General features: G+C 39.4%; 1 protein-coding gene across 3 annotated transcripts in view; it reads right to left on the bottom strand.

The window, feature by feature from the left end:
- Positions 1-9,100: 9,100 nt before the first annotated feature.
- LOC116503897 (protein SSUH2 homolog) overlaps positions 9,101-24,414 on the bottom strand; it is a 46,253-nt gene continuing 30,939 nt past the window's right edge. For all 3 annotated transcript variants that reach the window (XM_032210613.1, XM_032210614.1, XM_032210615.1), the window contains 4 exons: positions 17,606-17,698; positions 16,391-16,496; positions 12,326-12,433; positions 9,101-10,955 (listed from right to left, as the gene is read on the bottom strand). In XM_032210613.1, coding sequence (XP_032066504.1) covers positions 10,815-10,955; positions 12,326-12,433; positions 16,391-16,496; positions 17,606-17,698 — 448 coding nt within the window. In that variant the 3' untranslated portion in view covers positions 9,101-10,814. The remainder of the gene's footprint in view (positions 10,956-12,325; positions 12,434-16,390; positions 16,497-17,605; positions 17,699-24,414) is intronic.

The raw sequence follows: 24,414 nt of genomic DNA, 5'->3' as shown, positions 1-24,414 counted from the left end.
GAGTTGTAAAAGTGAAATGGATTATTTTGGCATATTTCTGCACTCTTTGGTGCAGACATTCATAGTAACCCATTGGTTGTCCATCTTTTGCTTGAACACTTTCAGTGAAGGATATAGTAATTCATTGCCATGCCTGCTGTTTGACTATGTTCGGGTTTCCTAATATTTCATTGGAATTGGACTTCTAAAGGAGAATATTTGTAGCTCAGAGTTGATATGAAGGGGCCCTTGGTGTTCTCTGAGTTTGATTGTTTTCATCAGCACTAGCACTGATGATCTTATCTTATTTAGGTAATGAAGTCTGCAAAAAAACAACCAAGCTTAGAGACCACCAGAGATCCCTAGTTTGACTTCTAACTTAAAACTATTGTTCTTCTAGAGACCCAAAAGCAATCCGTTTATGATGTTTTTCATTTGGTCCTCTTGGAAACACAAGACTCTCATCTCTACCTTTAAAAATCCCCTTAACTTAAAATTTGGCCACACAAATTTGCATTTCATGTAAATTTTTAGCAACAACAATAATAAAATGAGAATATTTTGATACCTACTGAGGGGTGGGTTGCTACCGGCAACACTGCCCTCTTAGTCGCACAAAAAAATTTGCACGGGCACCAAACGTGCATGCCATGCGCGTGCACATTTACAGCTAAAAAGGTCTGTGCATGCGCAGAACATTAGAAAAGGGGGGGAAATTGCATTTCTGCAATGGAGATTGTTCTGCGCATGCGCAGAAACAAAAATCAAGATGGCACCGCTGACAATAGAACCGGATTGGGTGCATGGGTGGCCGAGTTACTACCTACTTGGCTGAACCAGTCTGAACAAGTAGGAACCCACCTCTGTACCTACTTGCATTTGGAAACTCCCAAATACTAAAGAATGGGCTGAAAAAATATCACTATGATCTTATCACTATGCCACCAAATTGGTTCTTGTGACATTTCCCATCCCCCCACCCCCATGCCAAAAAGATGAAAGACTGAGTTGTCTCCCCCACTGTTCAAAGTTTGATAAATTCCTGGTTGCGAACAAAAGCTATCCTGAATTCAATCCGCTTTATGGTAGTTTTGGATTGGCGATCCTTAATGAAACTGCAAAAGGATGATTATGTACATTTGACACCTTTAAGCAAAGCAGCTATTACATTATATGTGTGCTAGAGACTTATGCTATAGCTTAAAAAGATCAATAAACATTCTAGTTTAATTGCAAATTAACTGTCCTTCTTCCCTTCTAATATTATCTATGACCTAAGCTTGTAACATTTTTCACAGGCCCTGCTTATTATGTTATAGAATTGATTGTTTGCATGTTGAATGGTGGGTTAGCAAACAATTACTCAGATAACTGCACACAGGAAACATTTTCCACCAGCAAAATTACTTAGCAGGAGCAAAACTATAATTTTACTGCATTGCTAACCCATGATTTACTGAATTACTGTAAACAAATTGAGGATTTGTACAACACACTGAACTATAAAGTAACTGTGGGCTTATAGAATGCTAAGACTCCAGAAACTCCAGCTGTGTAAAATGTGCTGGCATAGGCAGTTATGTCTGCTCCTAAGGGGACACATTACAGGCCCCACCCTTATCGGCTCCATGCCAAACTTGGGGTGCCTGAGTTACAAGGCAACACTATTTTCCCCACAACAAAAACCCTGTGTGGTAGGTTGGAATGAGAGTGACTGACTGGCCCAGTCATCCCCTTATGCAGAAATCTATATTTTCATTTACAAAGTAAACACATCAAAATCGCCCACTCTGACAACCTCTCTCTAGGGACAAGACCCCTTATTAAATATTTTCTTGCACAATCAGATGAACTCTCTATCCATTATGGGGTTGTTTTTTTTTTTTTTCGTGACTTGTAGAATTTGCTTGTATTTGACAATCTCTTTGATTATCTTAGCTGGCTGCCTTAATATTGAATTATGGGACGGCATCATAAATTATAAATGTCCATTGACTTGATATCTATTTTTACCCTTTTTGTTCTCTCTCCTAGAAAATTGTTTATTATTTGTTATATCGTACGGCATCTGTCAGTGACTCTAATAAGAAACTCAACTGAACTCATTACTGTATTCCCATATTGTAGGGAGAAATTTGGGCCTGCAGCCTCATCCAAACACGTTTACTCAAAAAATTGCCCCTTTGGCCCCAGCAGCGATGTGCTGACTATAATCTAACTGAGGTCACAGATCAGGGAATTCCTCATTTCAGTTACATAATTAGCCCAAAGACATAGGACTGCATAAGGCTGAAAAGTTTTGCAAAAGTGTCCGTGATGCAATATTTTCTGCTGGGAACATGGAAGGGTACAACAATGACCAGCAATCATAATCTGGGAGCTGAGGCCTGGTAGAATGAAACCTCAACTTTTGATAACTTCATATCTAAGTCCCCACCTCCCTGCCACCATTAGGTATAGACATGACTGAACCTTATCTTCCACAGGTCTAACCACAATGGTAAACTGACACCATCTATCCCTTCAAGGGTCATTTCCAAAGCAGACTTTTTTTCTTAGCTTTGGACCATCCTTGGAAGTTATATAAATATATTCCTAATCAGAAATTGAGAGCCAGTTTAATATAGCAGTTAAGGTATCAGGGTAGAAACTGGGAGATTATGAGTTCTAGTCCTGCCTTAGATTAAAATTCAGCTAGATGACTTGAGCCAGTGATTCTCCCTCAGCCCTAGGAAGCAGGCAATGGCAAGCTACATCTGAAAAAACTTACCAAGAAAATTTCAGAGACTATGAGAATTGGACAAGGTTGAACAGAAGAAAAAAGGAAGACATAGGTACCTAATTTTAAAGTGTATGTTTGGAGGAAGAGATTGTCCATTAATTTTCTTTCTGAATCAAAATAAAGATTGTTCCCATGTCCTACAATACCTCTACAGCCTTTTCTAATGCATTTCATATGGATTTTAGAATAACTGTTTATGTTATGGCAGATGGCATGGTTAGGAAACTTGTCACCTAACTTTTGAAAATACTGAAGTCAAAGTATTCCTGAAGTGCTCTGCTGTGGCACATTTTTAAAGCATATGTGCTGATTTGCCTTTGTTGGCTTTTTTTTATTATTATTGCTGTTTCCAAAATGACCACAGATCAAGCTGGACCATAGTCTTTACACCCTTACTTGAAATATGGTGAGCTATCCTTTGAAGTTTGACCACATAACAACTGGGCTGTTAACTTCACACCATAATGTGTCTTTCAAAGAATCTGAATAGAATCAAGTGATTAAACTGACTTTAGTTAGAATTTAAGCACTGGTATTAGTTCTGAGAAAACTGCTGGAATAATATGTTTGAATGTCACATCCCCCCCAAAAAATCAAAGTGACCAAGTCAGAACCAAGGGAAAAAAACCATCTTAAAGATCTGATCTATTTATAACTGGCTCACTTTAAAAGCCTAATAATTAACCTCTAAAATAGACAAAATTGAAGAACCTGATCACCTCTAGATAATCTTGTAAGAATGGCCCTATTCAACTGTTATATTAAAGATACTGCACCTTGACAGTTCTCTTTCTCTTGCCAAGAACAGATTGTTTCCTTGATTCCGAAAGAAACAATGTGGTCCTATAGGATTTCAGAGTGAGGATAAAGGTCTGGTGGCAGCACACTTAAAGTAAGTAATCATAAAATAAATTAAAATATGCCTATTTATAGAATAGGACACAAGGTTTGAAATCCCACCAACAATAATAAAGCAAAGTCATAGGAAGGCAACTGGCTGTTGAAGTGTTATTAATGCAGGCGCTTCTAAGAAGGGAAATGACAAATGCTGGTTTTGATGCAATAACTCTACCGTTTGAGAAATAATCTAGGAAGCTTTGGGCATGTCTATTGCCATTTTAAGACAGATACCTATAACTCTACTAATTTTTATCTTTCTGCTTCAAGAAAAATCATGATCGCACTCCACCAACAAATAGCTAAAGTGCGTCTTATCATTTCATCCTAACTGTATCAGTCTTTTCAAAGAGGTTTCTCTCCAAGTATATACCAAAGGTGCTTTTTCAAGAGGCAACCGAACTTTCTGGTTTTTACAACATACAACATACAATAGCAGAGTTGGAAGGGACCTTGGAGGTCTTTTAGTCCACCCCCCTGCCTAGGCAGGAAACCCTATACCATTTCAGACAAATGGCTATCCAACATCTTCTTAAAGACTTCCAGGGTTGGGGCATTCACAACTTCTGGAGGCAAACTGTTCCACTGAATAATTGTTCTAACTGTCAGGAAATTTCTCCTCAGTTCTAAGTTGCTTCTCTCCTTGATTAGTTTCCACCCTTTGCTTCTTGTTCTCAGGTGCATTGGAAAATAGTTTGACTCCCTCTTCTTTGTGGCAACCCCTGAGATATTGGAACACTGATATCATGTCTCCCCTAGTCCTTCTTTCTATTAAACTAGACATACCCAGTTCCTGCAATCGTTCTTCATATGTTTTAGTCTCCAGTCCCCTAGTCATCTTTGTTGCTCTTCTCTGCACACTTTCTAGAGTCTCCACATCTTTTCTACATTGTGGTGACCAAAACTGAATGCAGTATTCCAAGTGTGGCCTTACCAAGGCATTATAAAGTGGTATTAACACTTCACGTCATCTTGATTCTATCCCTCTGTTTATGCAGCCTGTTGGCTTTTTTGGCAGCAACTGCACACTGCTGGCTCATATTAAATGGTTGTCCACTAGGACTTCAAGATCCCTTTCACAGTTACTACTGTTGAGCAAGGTACCATCTATACTGTACCTGTGCATTTTGTTTTTCTTGCCTAAATGTAGAACCTTACTTTTTCACCATTGAATTTCATTTTATTAGATAGTGCCCAATGTTCAGGTTTGTCAAGATCCTTCTGTATCTTTCGCCTATCTTCTGGAGTGTTGGCTATTCCTGCCAGCTTTGTGTCATCTGCAAATATGATGAGTTTCCATTTATTCCCTTATCTAAATAATTGATGAAGACGTTGAAGAGTACTGGGTCTAAAACAGAGCCTTGGGGTACTCCGCTGCATACTTCCCTCCATGTAGATGCAGTTCCAATGAGGACTACACGTTGGGTGCGGTTGGTCAGCCAGTTACAAATCCATCTGGTGGTGATGCTATCTAACCCACATTCTTCTATTTTATCTAGTAGTAGGTTATGGTCTACCTTATCAAATGCCTTACTGAAGTCCAAGTAAATTATATCAATGGCATTCCTCTGGTCCATTAATTTTGTCACTTTGTCAAAGAATGCAATAAAATTAGTCTGGCATGATCTGTTTTTGACAAACCCATGTTGGCTTTTGGCTATTACTTTGTTTGCTTCTAGGTGTTTGCTAATTCGTTGCTTGATTATTTTTTCCAGAATCTTTCCTGGTATTGAAAATCAATCTCTGGATTGCTTTTCAATTCGTTACCCCTGAGGAAGTGGACAAGGCCATGGGAGCTGTGAGTGCCTCCACATGTGTGCTGGACCCGTGCCCCTCCTGGCTGGTTGCGAACAGCAGGGAGGTGACACGGGGCTGGATCCAGGGAGTAGTTATCGCCTCCCTTCGGGAGGGGTTCTTTCCCCCCGCTTTAAAGGTGGTGGTGGTGAGACCCCTCCTGAAGAAGCCATCTTTGGATCCAGCCATCTTAAATAACTATCGTCCAGTCTCCAACCTCCCAAGACTGGACTACTGCAACATGCTCTACATGGGGCAGCCCTTGAAGAGCATTCGGAGACTTCAGCTTGTCCAGAATGCAGCCACGCGAGTGATCGTGGGTGCACCTCAGTACACCCACGTTACACCTATCCTCCGCGAGCTGCACTGGCTGCCTATTGGTCTTCGGATACGCTTCAAGGTGCTAGTCGTCACTTATAAAGCCCTTCATGGTATTGGACCTGGGTACTTGAGAGACCGCCTGCTGCCAATTACCTCCAACAGACCTATTAGATCCCACAGATTAGGCCTCCTCCGAATCCCATCTACCGGCCAATGCCGATTGTCTACCACCCAGAGGAGGGCCTTCTCTGTGACTGCTCCAGCCCTCTGGAACGAGCTCCCCATGGAGATTCGGACCCTCACCACCCTCCAGGCTTTCCGCAAAGCCTTAAAAACCTGGCTGTTCCGACAGGCCTGGGGCTGATGAGTTCCTGTCCCCGCTCGAATGGTGTAGCTGTTGATTGTTTTTAAAATTGTGGTGTTGTGTTGTCCGTTGTTTTTTTTCTTTTTTTCCTGTTTGCTCGACCCCCCCCCCCCCCCCCCCGATTTGGTTTGTGAGCCGCCCTGAGTCCGTCTGGGAATAGGGCGGCATAGAAATACAATAAAATCGAAAATCGAAATCGAAATTGAGGTCAGGCTGATAGGTCTGTAGTTTTCTGGATCTGTTTTTTTTCCCCTTTTTGAAGATGGGAAACACATCAGCTCTTTTCCAGTCCTCTGGAAGTTCCCCGGTGCTCCAGGATCTCTGAAAGATATAGTTCAGTGGTTCTGAGATTTTGTCTGCCAGTTCCTTCAGAACCCTGGGGCGTAATCCATCCGGTCCTGGTTATTTGAACTCGTCTCAGGTAGACAGGTGCTCACTTACCATTTTCTTCCCTATTTCAACTTGTGTTCCTAATCTGATTTTTGTGCTGCTGTTTTTGATAGGTTGGGCTGTTTTATCCCTTTGTGTAAAGACAGATGCAAAACATGAGTTAAATAGTTCTGCTTTCTCCCTGTTGCTTGTCACCTTCTTGCCACTTTCTCCCAGCAATTGACCAATTGTTTCCTTAATGTTTTTCTTGTTTTTAACATGTTGGAAGAAGCTTTTTTCTGTAATTTTTTACTTTTGTGGCAAGCCTTTCTTCATTGTAAGCCTTAGCTTTCCTCACTTCATTTTTACATGCTCGGGCTATTTGCTGATATTCTGCCTTAATTATGTCCCCCCCCTTTCCACTTTTTATACTTATCTTTTTTGTCTTTCAATTTGTCAGTTCTTTATGCAGCCATGCTGGTTTCTTTTGGGAGCTGTTATTTTTCTTCTTCATTTGTATTGTGGTAGACTGGCCTTTTGTAACCTCATTTTTCAAAATTTCCCATCTTTTCTTTTCATTTTGCTTCTCATCCAAGAAGCTTCTTTAGCTGAGGAAGATTCTTGGATGAGAAGCGAAACGTCTTCAAAGAAAAACCAGTTGCCTCTTGATAAAAAGCACCTTTGGGACAACCATGACATGGATGACTGAGAATCTCCATAGACATTTAGCTATGCACTTTGGGATGAACACCCTTCAAATGGTGTGGTAGTATAAATGAATTTTCAGAAAAATTGAGACTACAGGAATCCATTTATACTTCAGTTTGATATGCAAGACAGCACAGACTCATCCCCAACAGCAATAGCAATAGCAATAGTTAGACTTATATACCGCTTCATAGGGCTTTCAGCCCTCTCTAAGCGGTTTACAGAGTCAGCATATTGCCCCCAACAACAATCCGGGTCCTCATTTTACCCACCTCGGAAGGATGGAAGGCTGAGTCAACCTTGAGCCTAGTGGGATTTGAACAGCCGAACTGCTGAACTACAGTCAGCTGAAGTAGCCTGCAGTGCTGCATTTAACCACTGCGCCACCTCGGCTCAGCCTGTACCTCAGCACCTGTGCTCAACGGTGAAGGAACACAGGACACAAAACATCCTGAGAAAGCACTGCTCCAACTTCTCTTCAGAGCTGATGAAGCTTCTTGGATGAGAAACAAAATGTCTTCAAAGAAAAACCAGAAAGTCCAGTTGCCTCTTGGAAAAGCACCTTTGGGACAACCATGACCCGGATGACTGAGAATCTCCAAAGACACTCTCCAAGTATAATCAATTAATAGAAGAGAATATATAGTGCATTCAGAAAGTATTGAGACCCCCTTCACTTTTGTCAACTTTGTTATGCTAGTTGTTAAAATTCAGTGAAGGGTTGAATACTTATACCAATGTGATATTTCAGGGTTGTTTTTTCCTTTTTAATAAATTTACAAAAGTTTCTAAAATTCTGTTTTCACCTTGTCATTATAGGGTACTTAGATTAATGAGAAAAAATGAATTTCAATAACTATAGAATTAAGCTGCAGCATAACGAAAGTGAATACTTTCTGAATGTACTGTATGTAGCTCGGGGTTGAATTGTGGATCCTAGTGCTCTCTGAGCTCATTGGTGCTAGTATTACGTAGTTGGATAATGAAACATCTGCAAGAAAACAATCAAGGTCAGAGATCACCAAGGACCCACAATGGAAAATTCCACTGGGAGAATTGAAAGAGTAGCATATTTTAAGGTCTCCGAAGTGGGGCGTGGGGACAATACCCAGCTGTGACTGCTCCCATGCCATCCTTCGAGACATGCAGTTCAGGCAAGACCAACTGACATTCTCATTCAGAGACACCCCCCTCCCCCAGAAACCCTCACAAGAGAACTCACCTGGTATGAGATTTTTTTTTAAGCCTAACCACAGCATCCAAAGCAACTTCAAAACAGAAGCAGTGCTTAAGTCTAACAGATGCAGTGAAAGCAAACCTGCAGGTGACCAGGTGCATGCTAGATTCAGATGTGAGGGTTCCAAGTAACACCCCTAATGAAAAAAGACTCCAAGGCTTAAAGTTCCTTAAAGTTCCATTTTATTAGTGATGTCATCTTGGCACATCTGGGAAAACCCAGATTGGAAAGCTTCCAGGTTTTGTCCATCCTGAAGGCCTAATGCGAAAGATGGCTACCAAGCAATCAGATTCATTCAACACTGGAATTCATCTCCTAGAATGCAGCTTAGAAGTGTTGGAAACCCCCCCCCCCAAGATAATGAAATATTTTGGGGAATATCAGAAAGGCAGGATGGAATATTTCCCTGAAAGAAGAAATAGAAAAAAACCTTAAGGGAGCCAGCCTGTTTCCCTGCCCCAAGCAGAAACTGAGGAGGCCAATTTATAGAAATGCAGATTTGGTAATCCATTCAGAAAGACTGAGCCAGCTAGAAACTATAGATTAGCTCAGACACACCCCATAGGATTTGCATTTCCCCTTTTGCCTATACAGCCAGCTATGACCTCAAAGGAATCTAACAACAGCCATTAGAATATTAAAGGACACGTTTTTTAAAAAATGTTTTTTTTATTTTCATACAAGTAACTGCAAGTATACCACTACATCTTAACAAGCATTATTTTATATTATCCAATATTATATCAATTCCTCTTGCCATCCATCCACATTTGCTCTTCTGCTTCTACATCATGTTATACCCTATTCCACCATCGTCCTCTCTCCTTCTCCTCACTCCACTCCTCCTCCCTCTCCTACTCTTTTCCTCCCCTCTACTTCCCTCTCTTGGAATATTAAAGGACATGTTCTTGCAGAGCAACAGGAAGCTCAAAGCCCAAAGAAGGTATAAACACCCACCCACTCTCAACTCCATTTTGTCAACTATCTTCGAATCACATGTGCTTGGTAGTTTTGCTTCGTCAATAAAGGGAACCTTTCTTTCCAATCAGACTCCAGCCTCCATTTTATTTCCAGTGCCTTTCTCCTGGATTGGAACTGAACCAGATAAGATTTTTCTTCCAACAGAATGGAACAAGGTTCCTCATTCCTGACCCAATCTGCTTTATTCACACAGTAAGATCTTCACTTCTTGTACTTTAACTAACAGAAAGTTCATTAGGACTGGAGTTAGTCCCAATTAGCCTCCTCCAAAGGAATCTTCACCATAGGAAGGAGCCAGGGGCATTCATGATTTAAAAGTATATTAGATGAGAGAAACAAGTCCTTCAATGTTTCCCCTTTGATTGCTATTATTGTCACTATCCATTTCTATTTTATTCCACTGAAACCATATTTTCTTTTTTATTTTGTTCTATAATCTATTTTTTTACAATGCTTTTTAGGATAGAGCCATTCCATCCAACATTTGAAAAAAGGATATAGCTTTATAAAATGTTCATAAAATTTTACAAGAAAATTTAAAACCTCATACCAGCATATCGGAGTATTCTTTCATTGCATGTTTAGAATAACTGCACTTTATTAGTTCCGAATTCAGGCTAGAAAGATTATAATAGGTAGTTATTAGGATATGATTATAATAAGTTGTTATTAGGGTATGATTATAATATGTAGTTATTAGGATATGATCTTTCTGTTTGTAATAATTATTGAGAGAAAAGTGAATTAGTATTACTTATATACCGTCCTATCAAGGACATACCATAACAGTAATCAACTGAAGAATTAAACATGAATTAAACAATTTAAAACTTTTAGCCTCTACAAAGTCTTAGTCTTTCTGTCACTTTGGATAATCCGTTTCCTGATATATATTAAAACTTTAAAAAAAAAGAGTGCAACTAAGAATTAATATTTTTTAAAAAAAATCCAAAATAATATCTGGAATTGGGTAACACTCTGTGCCAAGTGCACTAAGCCAATGAAATACAATATTCCATTAAAGGCTCAGAACATAATGAATTAATTCAGGATGAGAGAAGAAACTAAGGAAAACCAGAGATACGAAAGGAATGGAATCTCTGGCATGTTTGGCTTAAACTTTTAACATTTGTTATAATTAATATACCAACACAAGTATTTTTAATCATCAAGAACAATGAACATTCAATTGTACAAAAAATATGCAGTGTTTCAGCCCTAGAGACAATCCCCCAGGTCTTCTTTTAAAGGCTAATGCAAGGGTTTATAATTCATTTGAGATACATGACTTGAATAAAAAAAAAGAACTGGAGGGGAGGGAAGCAGGTGAGCAGACGTAATACAGGAATGATCAATGTTTCTCTGTCAATGGATGGAAGGTATCATACAATAGTACAGCCACACTTTTTAGGATAATCCTCTGCATAGACCTTGTGCTCATTCCCGTAGACATAATAGGAATAGGATTTCCTGTGCCATTCATATTCCACTTTGGTAAGAAATACCAGCTCAATGGTTTGCCTCTGCAAAAAGATAAAAGGTATAATTATTAGGGAACGCAGTGGCTCAGTGGCTGAGCTTGTCAGTCAGAAAGGTTGTATATCCTAGTATATCCATATCCATTAGGATGTCTATAAAGACTGTTTCTTGTAATTTAAGCCTTTTCTGCATGTATGTTATGAATACTCTAAGTTTGATTTTGCTTTCTTTTCCACTCCAACATAATGAATATGTTCTGTATATATTAAAGATATATGGATTAGTTTTTAATCATGTTATTAAAGTGTGAATTGCTTTGAGATGTGACCACATGGGAAACAGAACCGAGGTATATTAAGAAGGAAGTCTTGGCACTGAATCTTCCTTTTGACAGAGACATTAATAAAAGCAAAGAACAAGAAACTGCTAGAGGTGTTCATTGCAATCTAGGTCTTTTGTCTTCACAAGAAGAATAACACTGCAGTTTGTGGCTCACTTGCAGTAGAAATAGTGATTCTAGATTTATAATTCCAGTAAATAAGCATTTTAGAAATATATTAAAGTTGCAATGTGGGTCAAAACCTTACGACTCCTTGATTCCTGTCAACTTTCTTTTGAAATAATAGAAATCACAAGGTGACAAATTCTTAAGCCCCTCACCCAATCCAGCTCCTCTGTCCATAATCAAAGATGTTTTATCTTTAAAAAGAATATGCAAAAGCTTCACAGTCCTATTGCCATCTCTAATTGATATGAATCTGACATGAAACACAAAAAGAAATTGGAAAAAAAAATAGGTTGTAGGAACTAGAAGAGTAGTATAGGACTTAAGTTTGGGAGAGTTGAGACTATATCAGCTCTTTGGATAATAGGCCAGAAGCTGCATTTTAAAAGGCAGACAGATACATTTAAATTATAAAATGTAAATAATTAATTTTAGGTTAATACATTAATTCAATACAGGTAGTAATTTTTTTCCCTTAAATTTTCTATTTCCTTAAGTTTTAATTTGAACATGGCTTTTACAGGAGCACTGAGAACCACATATTTGGGATATAGGTGTACCCTTACATCATGCCTAGTGACACAAGAGCAACAAATTAACAACATGCATGAAATTATTTTATCATGGCCTCCTGTGAGAAGGAATAGCTCCATGCCGAGATATTTCCCTTCGAGGATGGAGGTTCATTCTTTGAGCTTGTGGATTGGTTTCTGAACATGGTTTCTTCATAAGCTGGGAGAATGAGCCTCCACCCTCATTCGACAGCCGAGCTACAGACATTTGCCATCGTTGCATGTTTCCCTTTCTTCTATACACCCTATCAGAAAGGCATATAAATCAGGTAATCCATAGTACCGCGATGGATCATCACATTACAAAAAGCGTTTTGCCAATCTCTGTTGCTCTCACCTGTCTCAGTATCCGTGCAGTAGATCCAAACTGAGCATGATGTTGTTCAATGGCATTTCGGGAAGCTTGATTAATAGCACAGATAGGGAAGCTTACCACTGGATGAACCTAGGAAAACAACATTTTTAGGAGATATAAAACTCTAGAACATTAAAATGAAGGAATGGGTAATGTTATTGCCCTATACCCGTGATGGCAAACCTATGGCACGTGTGCCAGAGGTGGCATACAGAGTCCCCTCTGTGGGCACGCGTGCCATCGCCAGCTGCTCTTCGCGGGTGCCGGAAAACAGCCAAAAAAGGGCCAAAAAAAGGGCCTGTTTCTGGGCCATTTGGGGGGCCTTTTACACACTGAAAAATGATCCAAAAATGCTGTGAAAACGGCCCCAACAGCAGCCCCAAAACTGGGATGCGCACACCAACCAGCTGATCTTTGGGTTTCAAGTGCTCCGATGTGTACGAAGACTAGTTGGCTGGTGCACATGCATACGCACCGGACAGCTGGTCTTTGGGTATCTAGTACTCCAGTGCACACACATGCACGCACATCAGTGGTGGGTTCCGGATCCCAGTGTAACTGGCATGGTGCAACGGGACCCAGTATCCACCACACACACATGCACAGAGTGTGCATGTGTACTTACTGCCCCTGATGCTCTGCGACACCTCTGCGAAGTTCCAGCTGCTGCCAGAGCATTGCGTAGGTGCCGTATGCTCCGTGTGCGTAAGCCCCGATTGGCTGAAATACAGATAATGAGGGCGGGCAGGCGGGCCCTCCGGAGCACCGTACCGGGAAGATACCCGGTGTCCCAGCTAGCCGGGGCATACCAGTTGTATCCCACCACTGATGCATATGCATGCGTGTTCTGGTTTGGGCACTTGATGCTGAAAAGATTTGCCATCCCTGCCCTACACTAACAGAAACGCAACTGAACATTGAAAATAGAGCTAGATACAGCTCAGAAACAGTTTCTTTATGGACTAGACCCAGGCAAGTACAACAAACATTTACAGTCCACAGTCTTTTATTCCAAAACTTTAGATTACTGCAGTGTGCTCTATATAAGGCTGCCCTTGAAGACTACTTGGAAGCTAATGCTAGTCCTGAACATAGCAGTGCAAGTAGATATAGGTGTGTCTCAATGCACCCATGTAACACCAAAATTGTGTGAACTTCACTGATTGCCAATATATTTCCAGGTGCAATTCAAGATGCCATCACTTCCTACATAGCCCAGAGCTGAATATTTGAGGGACTGCAAGGATTTCTGCCTGCCATACAAGATGCAACAGGACTGGCCAGGTCCTACCAATTAAATGGTACATCATCTGATCGTATCCAGAAGGCACTTTTCTCTTTTCCAGTCCCTGCTCTAAGAAAAAATCCCTCTCTGATGTCTTGATTCTTCCAGCTTTTAACAAAGCCTCAAAGACTTGATTCTTGCCCCAGGCCAGGTGAACATATAAGCTCACTATAAATGTAAGCGTTTGAGAATCATGCTTTGTCACAAATAACATCTATTTTATTTTTCAAGTGTTGCTTTCGTGCTGCGATATTTTTAACACTGTTAAGTTCCCCAGAGCTGTTAGACCACCATACAAGTTAAAATAAGCAAATTAAGTAACTAAGAAAGTAAGCAGAGACAGGAGGAAAACACATCCATGGGAGTATGTGGATGGACGCTCAATGAAATAAAACAATAAATTAACCAACAGAAAAAAGAAAACTGGGATAAAAGCTGCCTTTGGCTTGGTATTTTTCAGATGCACTGGACAACAGTGACAGTATTTACAATATCTAATCAGGGTTGGTCATCAGGACCAGAGGTTTATTCTTCTGAGCTTTCAGACTTGTTCTGGAGCCCATTGTCAGAGAACATTCTCTCAACTGGAATATGTGCTTTGGGCTGCTCTATATGCTATATTTATGTGGTGCCTTCCTATTGGTTGATTGGTGTGTTGCTGGCCAGCGATTGTACTTACAACGCAGAAAGGGAGTGCTGAGAGGCATAGTCTCAAAATCACTAGAGAAGGATATACTAAATAGTGGGCTGGATCTTCATAAACAACATTCATGAAGATATTTAGAATATGGAATAACAGAGTTGGATGGTCTTCTAGTCCAACCCCCGGCCCAAGCAGGAGATTCTACATCATTCTGGACAAATCTCTTCTTCAAACCCTCCCTTGTTGGAGTACTTCTGAAGGCAAGCTCTACCGCTGATTGTGTCAGCCATGGAAGCCATCTTTTTCTTTGGAGCTTCTGGGCTGCCACATTTAGTACCTGGGAAACCAGGAGGGGGGATTTCAAGGAATCGGTGGAGAATTAACCATAACAACATTCCTTTATCTGGGAACCAATGACAATCAGCTTGCACCTGGATGGGAGTGCCTAAGGGTTTGTCTCCAGTTGGGAAAGTGAATTGATTGGATCATGTGATGGACATGTGGGTGCAAAGGATGGAACTTTGACTTTCTTTTGGGTGGGGAAACCCTGCAAACTTTCAGGTTCGGGTTTTCCCAGATGTGCCAATATGACTTCTCTAATAAAATGGAACTTTGAGGAATTGCTTGCCTTGGAGTATTCTTTTGTTGGGGTTCTTACTTGGAATGCTGACAGATTGATTGTTCTCATTGTCAGGAAATTTCTCCTTATTTCTAAGCTGGTTCTCTCTTTGATAAGTTTCCATCTAGTGCCGGGTAGATAGATTACTGGATAGGTTCACAGATAAGTGGAAGAAGATATATTGCCGGGATTTATTTATTTATTTTTCATTCATTCATGGATTTATATGACTGCCAGTCTCAACAAGTGGTTCTGGCAAGTGAACAAAATTAAATAAAAATAATAATAAACATTATAAAAATTAAAATACACAGCAGCCAAGAAACATCATTGCCCAAACTCCTAATATAACCAAGAAACTCTCCCCTGCACATGCTCAGGGACTCAGGCTTGGGCACAGAATCAAGTCTTAAAGCTTTACAAAAGTCCAGCAGGGTCAAATCCATCCTCATTTCCAGAGGGAGGATGTTTCGTAAGGTGGGCACTATAGCAGAAAGGGCACAAAGCAAGACGTTCTTGACTTTCGATCTTAACAGATCTTACCCGTTATTGTTGTAAGTCATGACAGTCATAAAGTAGATCACCACATGGCTACCCCAGTTATATGACCCTTTTTCCAGCAGTCATTAAGCAAATGCAGCAGTTGTTAAATGAACCCACTGTTTGCTAAGGGGCATTTTTGCAAAAAAAACAACAACCCTAAAGTAAATGCCAATTTTCAGCAAAAAAATTAAAACTATGGTTACATAACTGCCAGACACTGCAAAAAAGTCATAAATGTGAGCCAGTTGCTAAATGCCTGAAATGCAGTCACAAGATTGGAGGGAGCACTGGCCTTCAAAATTTTGGAACTGGGCCATAAATACCTTTTGGGAGGGATCTGGAACAGTTTCTAAGCAACCAGTCGTAATCGAGCACTACTAACTTTATATTTATATTGTGCTACTTTTAATTGTTATAATGTCAGGGTTCCAAGTAACATCTCTAACGAGAGAAGACTGAAGGATTGTGTTCCCTTAAAGTTCCATTTTATTAGAGATGGCATATTGGCACATCTGGGAAAACCCAAATCTGAAATTTTCCAGGTTTTCCCCACCCAAAAGGAAGTTAAAAGTCCCTGCCCAGTACCCATATGTCCATCACATGATCCAATCAGGCACCATCCACAACTGGAGATGCCTCTCAGTTATCTCATCGGAGCTGCAGGGCAAGGTGGCCTTGACTCTCTGAGAAAGAATGTTATTTTGACTATATATCACCCACACTCTTTATAACCACCCCCCCCCCATTTTCCCACAGTAGAAAATGTGGCAGGCCTGAACTCCCACAGGTAAAAAAAATGGTTTCCAGGCCTGACATATAAGTTGCCCTGAGTGTTTGTGTAACATGCACCTATATACATTCAGGCCTGCATAAGTGCGTAAATACATGCATTCAAATTGCCTTTTTTAATCCTGCCATGAGGTAAGCCCTGTGTTTCTACTATAAGCATTTCATTACCAAGTATTGCTCATCCACAAATAGCTTCTTCCCTTTAACTCCTTTGAAGAGTTCAGTAGGAAACCCAGTTCTTTCATCCATCACGTATTCAAAAATGTTATTTTTCCTGTGAAGGCAAACAATACCATTTACAAAGTGAACCTCTGGTGCAGGCCCTTTTTTCATAGCAAATCAGATTCAGAAAAACTGGGTGTCGGGAAGAATAAGGTCAATTGCTTGCTGAAGCCTCTAATATAGATCAACAATGAGGCAGGCCTATGATTATGTTGTATTATGTGAAAAATGGATTAAATAAAAAGTGAAACCCCAGCATTGCTTCTAAAATTATGGTTAATGGTGGCTCTGAAATACAAGCCAATGCCATAATCTACTCTTGTACTGCCAAGTTAAGCGACAAGAGATTGAAGCCCAATTTAATTATTATAATTAGTTTTGACATGAATTGGAGATCTTCCATTTGTACAGGTTCCAGAAAATTCCAAATGGTCACACTGAAATTCTTCCTTAGAGGAATGACAGTTTAAATTATGGGAGTATTCATCAACATTTCAAATAACTTCATACGTGAGAAACAAGCCTTATGTTTTAATCTAACCTATATATTGTTCATGGAGTACAATTTTATGCAGTTTACTGTCAGATTCAAGACTTGGGCCCACTTAGAGTAAAGGTTAACTTATTATATGATTATGATACAATTTATAGATATTGAAATCTAAAATATCTCACAAGTAACCTATTGTTTCATTGTAGTAACAGTTCAGTGTAACAGTTTTGAAAGTGGTAAAACCTACAACTGTTATGAAACCATCTTTATTTTATCCTACTTGACATGTAAGAATAAAAGTGAGATGCTTCTTCCAATGGAATGGTCCCCCCACTTCTTTTAATTTTACTTCATTTTGCTGTAGAAACATTTCTAAATTGTGCCTATAATTTGTAATTTGCAATAAGCCATGGTGGCACAATGGTTAGAGTGCAGTACTGCAGGCTACTTCTGTTGACTGCCGACTGACTTGCAATTTGGCAGTTTGAATCTCACCAGGCTCAAGGTTGACTCAGCCTTCCATCCTTCCAAGGTGGGTAAAATGAGGACCCAGATTGTTGGGGGTAATAGGCTGACTCCATAAACCGCTTAGAGAGGGCTGTAAGGCACTGTGAAGCAATATATAAGTCTAAGGGCTATTACTATTGCTATAATCTGGCAATACTTGCCATTCAACTTGCATCTCAATGTATGTCAGCAACTTTCCTGTTCCTGCACAGTCTGTACAAGCAGTTGTCCCCAGGCCAGAACAGACATTGCACCTATAAAGGAAATGAGACAATAAGACATTTTCAGACAGTGGAAATAACAGTATGATTCATGCAGCAGTTAGGATGGAGAAATCTAACAAGAATAAATCTTTGAAGTTCTTAACAGCTTGGCTTAAAACCCACCAGTACTTCCTTAAAGAAACATCAAGTTTATTTCTTTTTGATGTAGTTTCATCCCATCTTCTTCTATAGTAATTTACTTAATTAGGCCACCACAGGGAGTTAATTTCTCTTTCCATCTTTTCCTGCCAATCTCAGATTTCCTCCCCCCACCCTTCCCTTCTAATTTCTAGATTCTAAGGGGAATCACTGAACCAAAAAAGCTGCTTTTAAAGAGGCAGAAAGAACCTTGTACAGAATTCTTGTGAGGAACACTAATTGTTTTGCATTTAAATTTCCCCCCCAAAAATGCACCAGAAATAGCAGGAAAAGGATACGCCTGTTCAATTTCAGGATGTTTTCCTCAGGATACTCTTCTCTCAGATGGCCTACAATTAATATTCTACGTTTGGGATAGTGTCATTTAATGACACTATCAAAACGACTCATTAAATGACACTATCCCAAAGGCTGCATACAATTTCTCAGCAGTTTTGGCAAAAGCCAGGATGCTTTGAGCTTGGGTTGTTCAACCTGCAAAAGGTCTAATGCTACAAGAGGGCTATTGAATCTTTTCTGTCTCAAGATTTTCACCGAATTTCTGAAGTCACTTTCCGAATAAGGAAGATGATCCTTGCACAGACTGGGATGCTGAGATGTACATGTGAAATGTGCAGGCATGTGTGGATAGGACAAAGGGACATTACTGGTTAGATCAATCATTACATTTATTTAACAGAATTGGAAGGGACCTTGTAGGTAATCTAGTCCAACCCCCCACCCAAGCAGGATGCCCTCCACCATTTCTGGCAAATGGCAGTCCAATCTTTTCTTGAAAGCCTCAAGAAGAGCAAAGTGTTCCATTGGTTGAGTGTTCTGTCAGAAAAATTCTCCTTAATTCCAGGTTGAATCTTTCCGTGTTCAGTTTCCATCCTTGTCTGGCCTTGGCGCTTTGGAAAATACCTTGACCCCCCTCCTCTCTGTGGTAGCCCCTCAAATATTGGAACACTGCTATCATGTTTCCCCTGGTTCTTCACTAGACTACTCATGCCTAGCTCCTGTAACCGTTCTTCATGTCTCCAGTCCCAATCATCCTGGTTGCTTTTCTCTGCACTTTTTCTAGAGGCTCAACATCTTTTTTTATAGCGTGGTAACCAAAACTGGATGCAGTACTCTAGGTGTGATCTTACTAAGGCTTTATTATGGTATTAGTACCTCACTTGATCTTGATTGTATCCCTCTGTTAATACAACTTAGGATTGCATTGGCTTTTTTGGCTGCCGCTGCACACTGCTGCCTCATATTTAGCTGATTGTCCACTAAGACTCCAAGATCCCTCTCATAGTTACTGCTATTAAGTCTGGTTTCACCCAGTCTATATATTCACTTTTGGTTTTTCTTGCCTAAGTGTAGGAATTTACATTTCTCTACATTGAATTTCATTCTCTACATTGTGGATAGGGCCCAGTGTTCAAGTCTGTCAAGATCCATCTGGATTTTGAGTCTATTTTTTATGATGTTAGTTATACCTGCCAGCTTAGCATCATCTGCAAATTTGGCAAGTTCCCCTTCTATTCCCTTATCTAAGTCATTTATGAAGATATTGAAGAGTACTAGGTCTAAGATGCAACCTTGTGGTACCCCATTACTTACTTCTCTCCATATAGACTTAGACCCATTTAGGACTACTCGTTAAGCAAGGTTTGTCAGCCAGTTGCGAATTCATCTGGTGGTGATGCTATCTATACCACTTTTTTCTAGTTTACCAAGAAGTAGGTTGTGGTCTAATTTGTCAAATGCCTTGCTGAAGTCTAAGTATATTATGTCCACAGTATTTTGCTGGTCTACTAATTTAGTCAGTATGTCAAAGAATGAAATAAGATTGGTTTGGCGTGATGTTTTTAACAAACCCGTGCTGACTGCTAGTTATTACTTTACTTGTTTCTAAATGTTTTTTAATTATCTTTTCTGGTATCTTCCTGGGTATCGATGTTAGGCTGATTGGTCTGTAGCTTCCTGGGTCTGTTTTTCTCCCTTCTTACCCTTCCTCTGGGGCCTTCTGTAGTCTTGCCAAGAAAGTCAACCATAGTCAATTTTGCTAAAAGACTGGTTCTTTTTATGTACTTTCCTCTTGGACTTCAAGGGTCATTCACATATGTATCACCTCATTTTATGCTCACAACAAGTTAAGAAAGAGTACAGGTAGTCCTCAAGTTACGACAATCGAGCCAAAATTTCCATTGCTAGACAGCAAGACAGTTGTTAATTTTGCCCCATTTTATGACCTTTCTTGCCACAGTTGTTAAGTGAACCACTGCAGTTGCTAAGTTAGTAAGATGGTTGTTAAGGGAACGGGGTTTCCCCATTGAGTTTGCTTGTCAGGTCTCAAAAGGCGTGACCCAACAAATGCACGCATGACAAAACTGAGGCGCTAAAACCGCGACGTCATCAACGCGTCGACAACAGTGTGATTTAAGTTAAGGTAAGGGTTAGGGTCAGGTTTAGGGTTAGGTTTAGAGCGTGCTTCTGTCGGTGCACTGTTGTCGGCGCGCTTCAGCGCTCATTCATCGGCGTGGTTTAGAACTCGCAGTTTTGTCACCGCCGTTTAGTTGAGCGTGCTTTTGTCGGGCTCCCTTTTGTCAGTGAACCCTCAAAAGGTGACCCCATGTCCCTGGGAACCTGCAACCGTCATAAATATAAGTCAGTTGCCAAGCGCCTGAATTTTGATCATGCGACCCTGGGGGTAAGTGTGAAAAACGGTTGTAAGTCACTTTTTTCAGTGCCATTGTAATTTAGAACAGTCACTAAATGAACTGTTGCATATCGAGGGTTACCTATGGTCCAAAGTTATCATACATTTACATGGATTTCCTGGTCAATGCCCTGAACTCTTGGAAGAGAAACCAGTCTTTGTACCTGAAGCTTCCTGATTATTTTCTTCTCTTCAAAGTAATTTTCTCTGAGGTTTTGATGTTAAGCACCACCAACATTAATATGGGGTGGAGATTTGTATTATACATTTCCTGCACTATTTAAGGTTTCATATTATTTATTGTATTTAGTATTTTATATAACTTTGTAGTGTATCCCAAGAACTCTGGTAATCTGGCTGGATCAAAAGTGAGATAATAATAAAAGTAATATATTTTTTCACCTATTCTAGCAACAAACTTATTACAATGAATTCCAGCATCTACATGGAATAAAATGGGTTGATATGCAATTTTATTTATGAATCAAGAAGCCTAAGAGTCTTTGGGTTTCCCAAATGAATGATGGACAAGCGAAAAAATTGCCTGTAAATAACATAATGCAAAAATAAGACAGTCTACGTCCTGTCTCCAAAATACAGGAGAAATAAACAGAATTGGCAAAAGACGACCTTCAAATGTCTAAGGTATAATTTTACAAGTATCTAAGTTCCTTCTTATTTGTTTTTTCCAATGGCTTAGATATTAACAATAATAGCAATTTCTTCCTTTATGGGAAGAAATTATCTATAGGAATTCAATAATAACTAAATAAATATAGCTCTCTTTTTGTTCAGTTTTTCTGCTGGGTAATGGTGCCATCTGCTGGATCTAGTAGATATTAGAATAAAACTAAAGAAGTTTATTTTTTTAAAAAATAATTTTTATTAAACATTTTAACCTTTAAAAACAAGAAAAAAATACGGAAAAAACAAGACACACATAACAGTATAAAATAGTTTTACAGCCTTCTGTATCGGCTTACATATTTATTTAGCTTTTATAGTTCTCTATTCTACATTGCCTTCCTATCAGTTTTAACATCTGTAATAGTGTAATAACAGTTGTACTCACAGTTGTAACAATAATAATTTGTTCATATCACCATTATATTTACATTATGGTCAATACAGTAATTAGTAACTTTGGTTAATTTTTATTCGATACTAGTTTAGAAAAAGCAAAAAAAAAGACTTCTATTTCCTGTTTTGGCTTGTGTTTTCTAACCACATATACATTCTATTCCACATTTTATAATTATCTGATTCTTCTCTTTCTTTTAACTTCATGGTCATTTTGTCCATCTCTGCACATTCGAGTACCTTTCTAATTATTGTTTCGTCTGTGAGTGTCTTGATTTGTTTCCAGTTTTGTGCGAAAGCAATCCTAGCTACAGTAGTATTATGTATTGATATTTTTTGTCTGTTTTCGAGTCTAATATTCCTAATAAGAACGATTCCGGTTTCAGTTCTATCTTTTGCTCTGTAATTTCTTCCACCCGTTTCTGAATTTTACACTAGTATTTCCTTGTGGTGGAGCACGTTCACCACATATGGTAGAATGTTACAGATTTGTGGCTACATCTCCAACGTTTGGGAGATAGATTTGGATACATTTTGGCCAATCTCGCTGGGGGCAAATGAAATTACATCTATTTTATAGAGGTTTTCTTTGTAGGCTACTGCCATTGTAAATTTATAATTTCTTTCCCATAGTTTTTCCCATTTTTCTAACTCTGTATTATGACCAAAGTTTCTGGCCCAGCTAATCATTGTCTCCTTTACTGTCTCTTCCTCCATTCCTTTTTGAAATCTTGTTTTGATTTGTAAATAGGGCCACCATTCCATATTTATTCCTTGTGTTTTCAGATATTGTACTGATTTTAGTTCTCCTTTTTCATCTAATTTTATCTTTTTCATTCTGCATAACTTACCATTTTACTGAGATCTTTGGTATTTGGATATGTCATTGTTTCCATTGTTGATAAGCACATTGGGGTTTTCATATTATGGTTCTTTTTTTTCCCCCAGACATTAAACAGGACATCCCTTACTATGTCTCTCTGGAAGTATGAATGAGATTTATTCTTTCCCTCCCAGAGGAAGCTATGCCAACCAAGTTGGAGATCATGGCCTTCTAGCATAAGAATCCTTTTATTTTTTAGTTGGATCTAATCCTTGAGCCATGTCAAGGCTGCTGCCTGATAATAAAGCTCCCAGTCTGGGAGGTTGAAACCATCTTTGTTTCTACTGTCTTGTAGAACTTTGTATTTAATACGTGGTTTCTTCCCTGAACAGGTAAATCTGGATACCATTTTATTTAGTTGTTCAAAATAAAATTTCTCTAATTTAATGGGTATTGTTTGAAAAAGATAAATTAGTTTGGGTAGTATATTCATTTTGATTGTTGAGATTCTGCCAATTAGTGATATCTGTAATTTAGTCCAATTGTCCAGATCTTTTTGTATTTGTTGTAACAATTTATTATAATTGTCTTCTTTTATCGTAGTCCATTTTGCCAATAACCATAATAATTTAGAAGTTTTATTGATAGAAAAAGCACGACCCTTGCTCCAGGCAAGTTCTTGTAATTTTAATTGTTCTTATGTTTATAATTTTTTTATATTTCTATTTTTATTGCATTGTAAGCTGCCCAGAGTCACTATAGCTAGCAAGATGGATGGCCTATAAATTTAATTAATAAACCTCCCTATATGTTACACAAATGTATTTTCTACCAATTGTGTTCCACATTGGAATGGTACCTAGCAAATACTATAAGTATGCTGAGGACATAAAATTCCATGTCATTTATTTGTTGTCTTTATATATTCCATAAATTCTGGTCCAGATGCTATCCTTCTCTCCCCCTATGCCAATGGGGGTTGGGGGGTACTGTGGGGATAAAAAATACCTTTACTTTAAGGATCCCAACAAACCCATAAGCCTTCATACTAGACAAATCTACAGTACACACAAGGACTCCTGGTTGTAGAAAATGGCATTATATTTATGAAGACCAGTCTGTTCTGACCTGGGCTTCCCAAGAGCATGAAGCAAACTCCTTGTCTCGACAAAAGTCCCTTTTATTAATTTACTGTGAATTCTGCTCATTCACATCCAGCAAAGTCTTTCAAGGGAGGATTTACAGTCACAGACCTTATCTGACTTGGAGAGCTGCAGGGCCAATATCTGCAAAACTTGGCAAGGAGTCTCGGAGTCACAAACCAATTAAGAGAACTAATTGTCTCCTGCAAATTCCACTCTTCGCTCCTCTTTTATTTCTTCTGGGAGGGGGTATTCATTGCCCACCTGTGGTCTTACTCCCAAGTCAACTCCTGTTCTTTAGCTGTTCCCTTCATCTGGCAACTCTGTGCATGCACACACTGGGAACAGGCTCCAGCTGTTCGTCTGCCTCACTGATGTCTGACTCTGAAGGCAGATGATAACTGGCATACAGCTCTGTCCCACTCTCTGCCTCCAACACAAAGCCCTCATCAGAGCCTCCCTCAGACTCCAGGAGTGGCCCATGTTCCTCCCCAAACTCCTCACTGTTCGAATCTGTTGCCAGCTCTGCTGGCCAGTGGCAGGCCACAGTCTGCATTGACAACTCTAGTGAAACTTTAAAGAACAAGAGGGCTGCTTATCACAGCTCACATGGTAACTTCCATATGTGTTTATATAGCCCAAACAGAACCAGAGGAGACACACAATCCAAGCAAGGATCTCTTGTTGGTTCACTTGATATGTATTAAATTTCCACGCTGATGCAGCTTCTGAAAGCCACTAAATATTTCTTTGAAATGCAGAGTAGAACAAAAGAGACTTATTTTTCTCTTTCTGGTTTCTCAGACAGCTG

The sequence above is a fragment of the Thamnophis elegans genome, chromosome 2, assembly GCF_009769535.1.
Source record: "Thamnophis elegans isolate rThaEle1 chromosome 2, rThaEle1.pri, whole genome shotgun sequence".
NCBI classification, from domain to species: Eukaryota; Metazoa; Chordata; class Lepidosauria; order Squamata; family Colubridae; genus Thamnophis; species Thamnophis elegans.
Note: the sequence above shows the minus strand (reverse complement) of the source record. Positions and strands in the feature narration are given on the sequence as shown.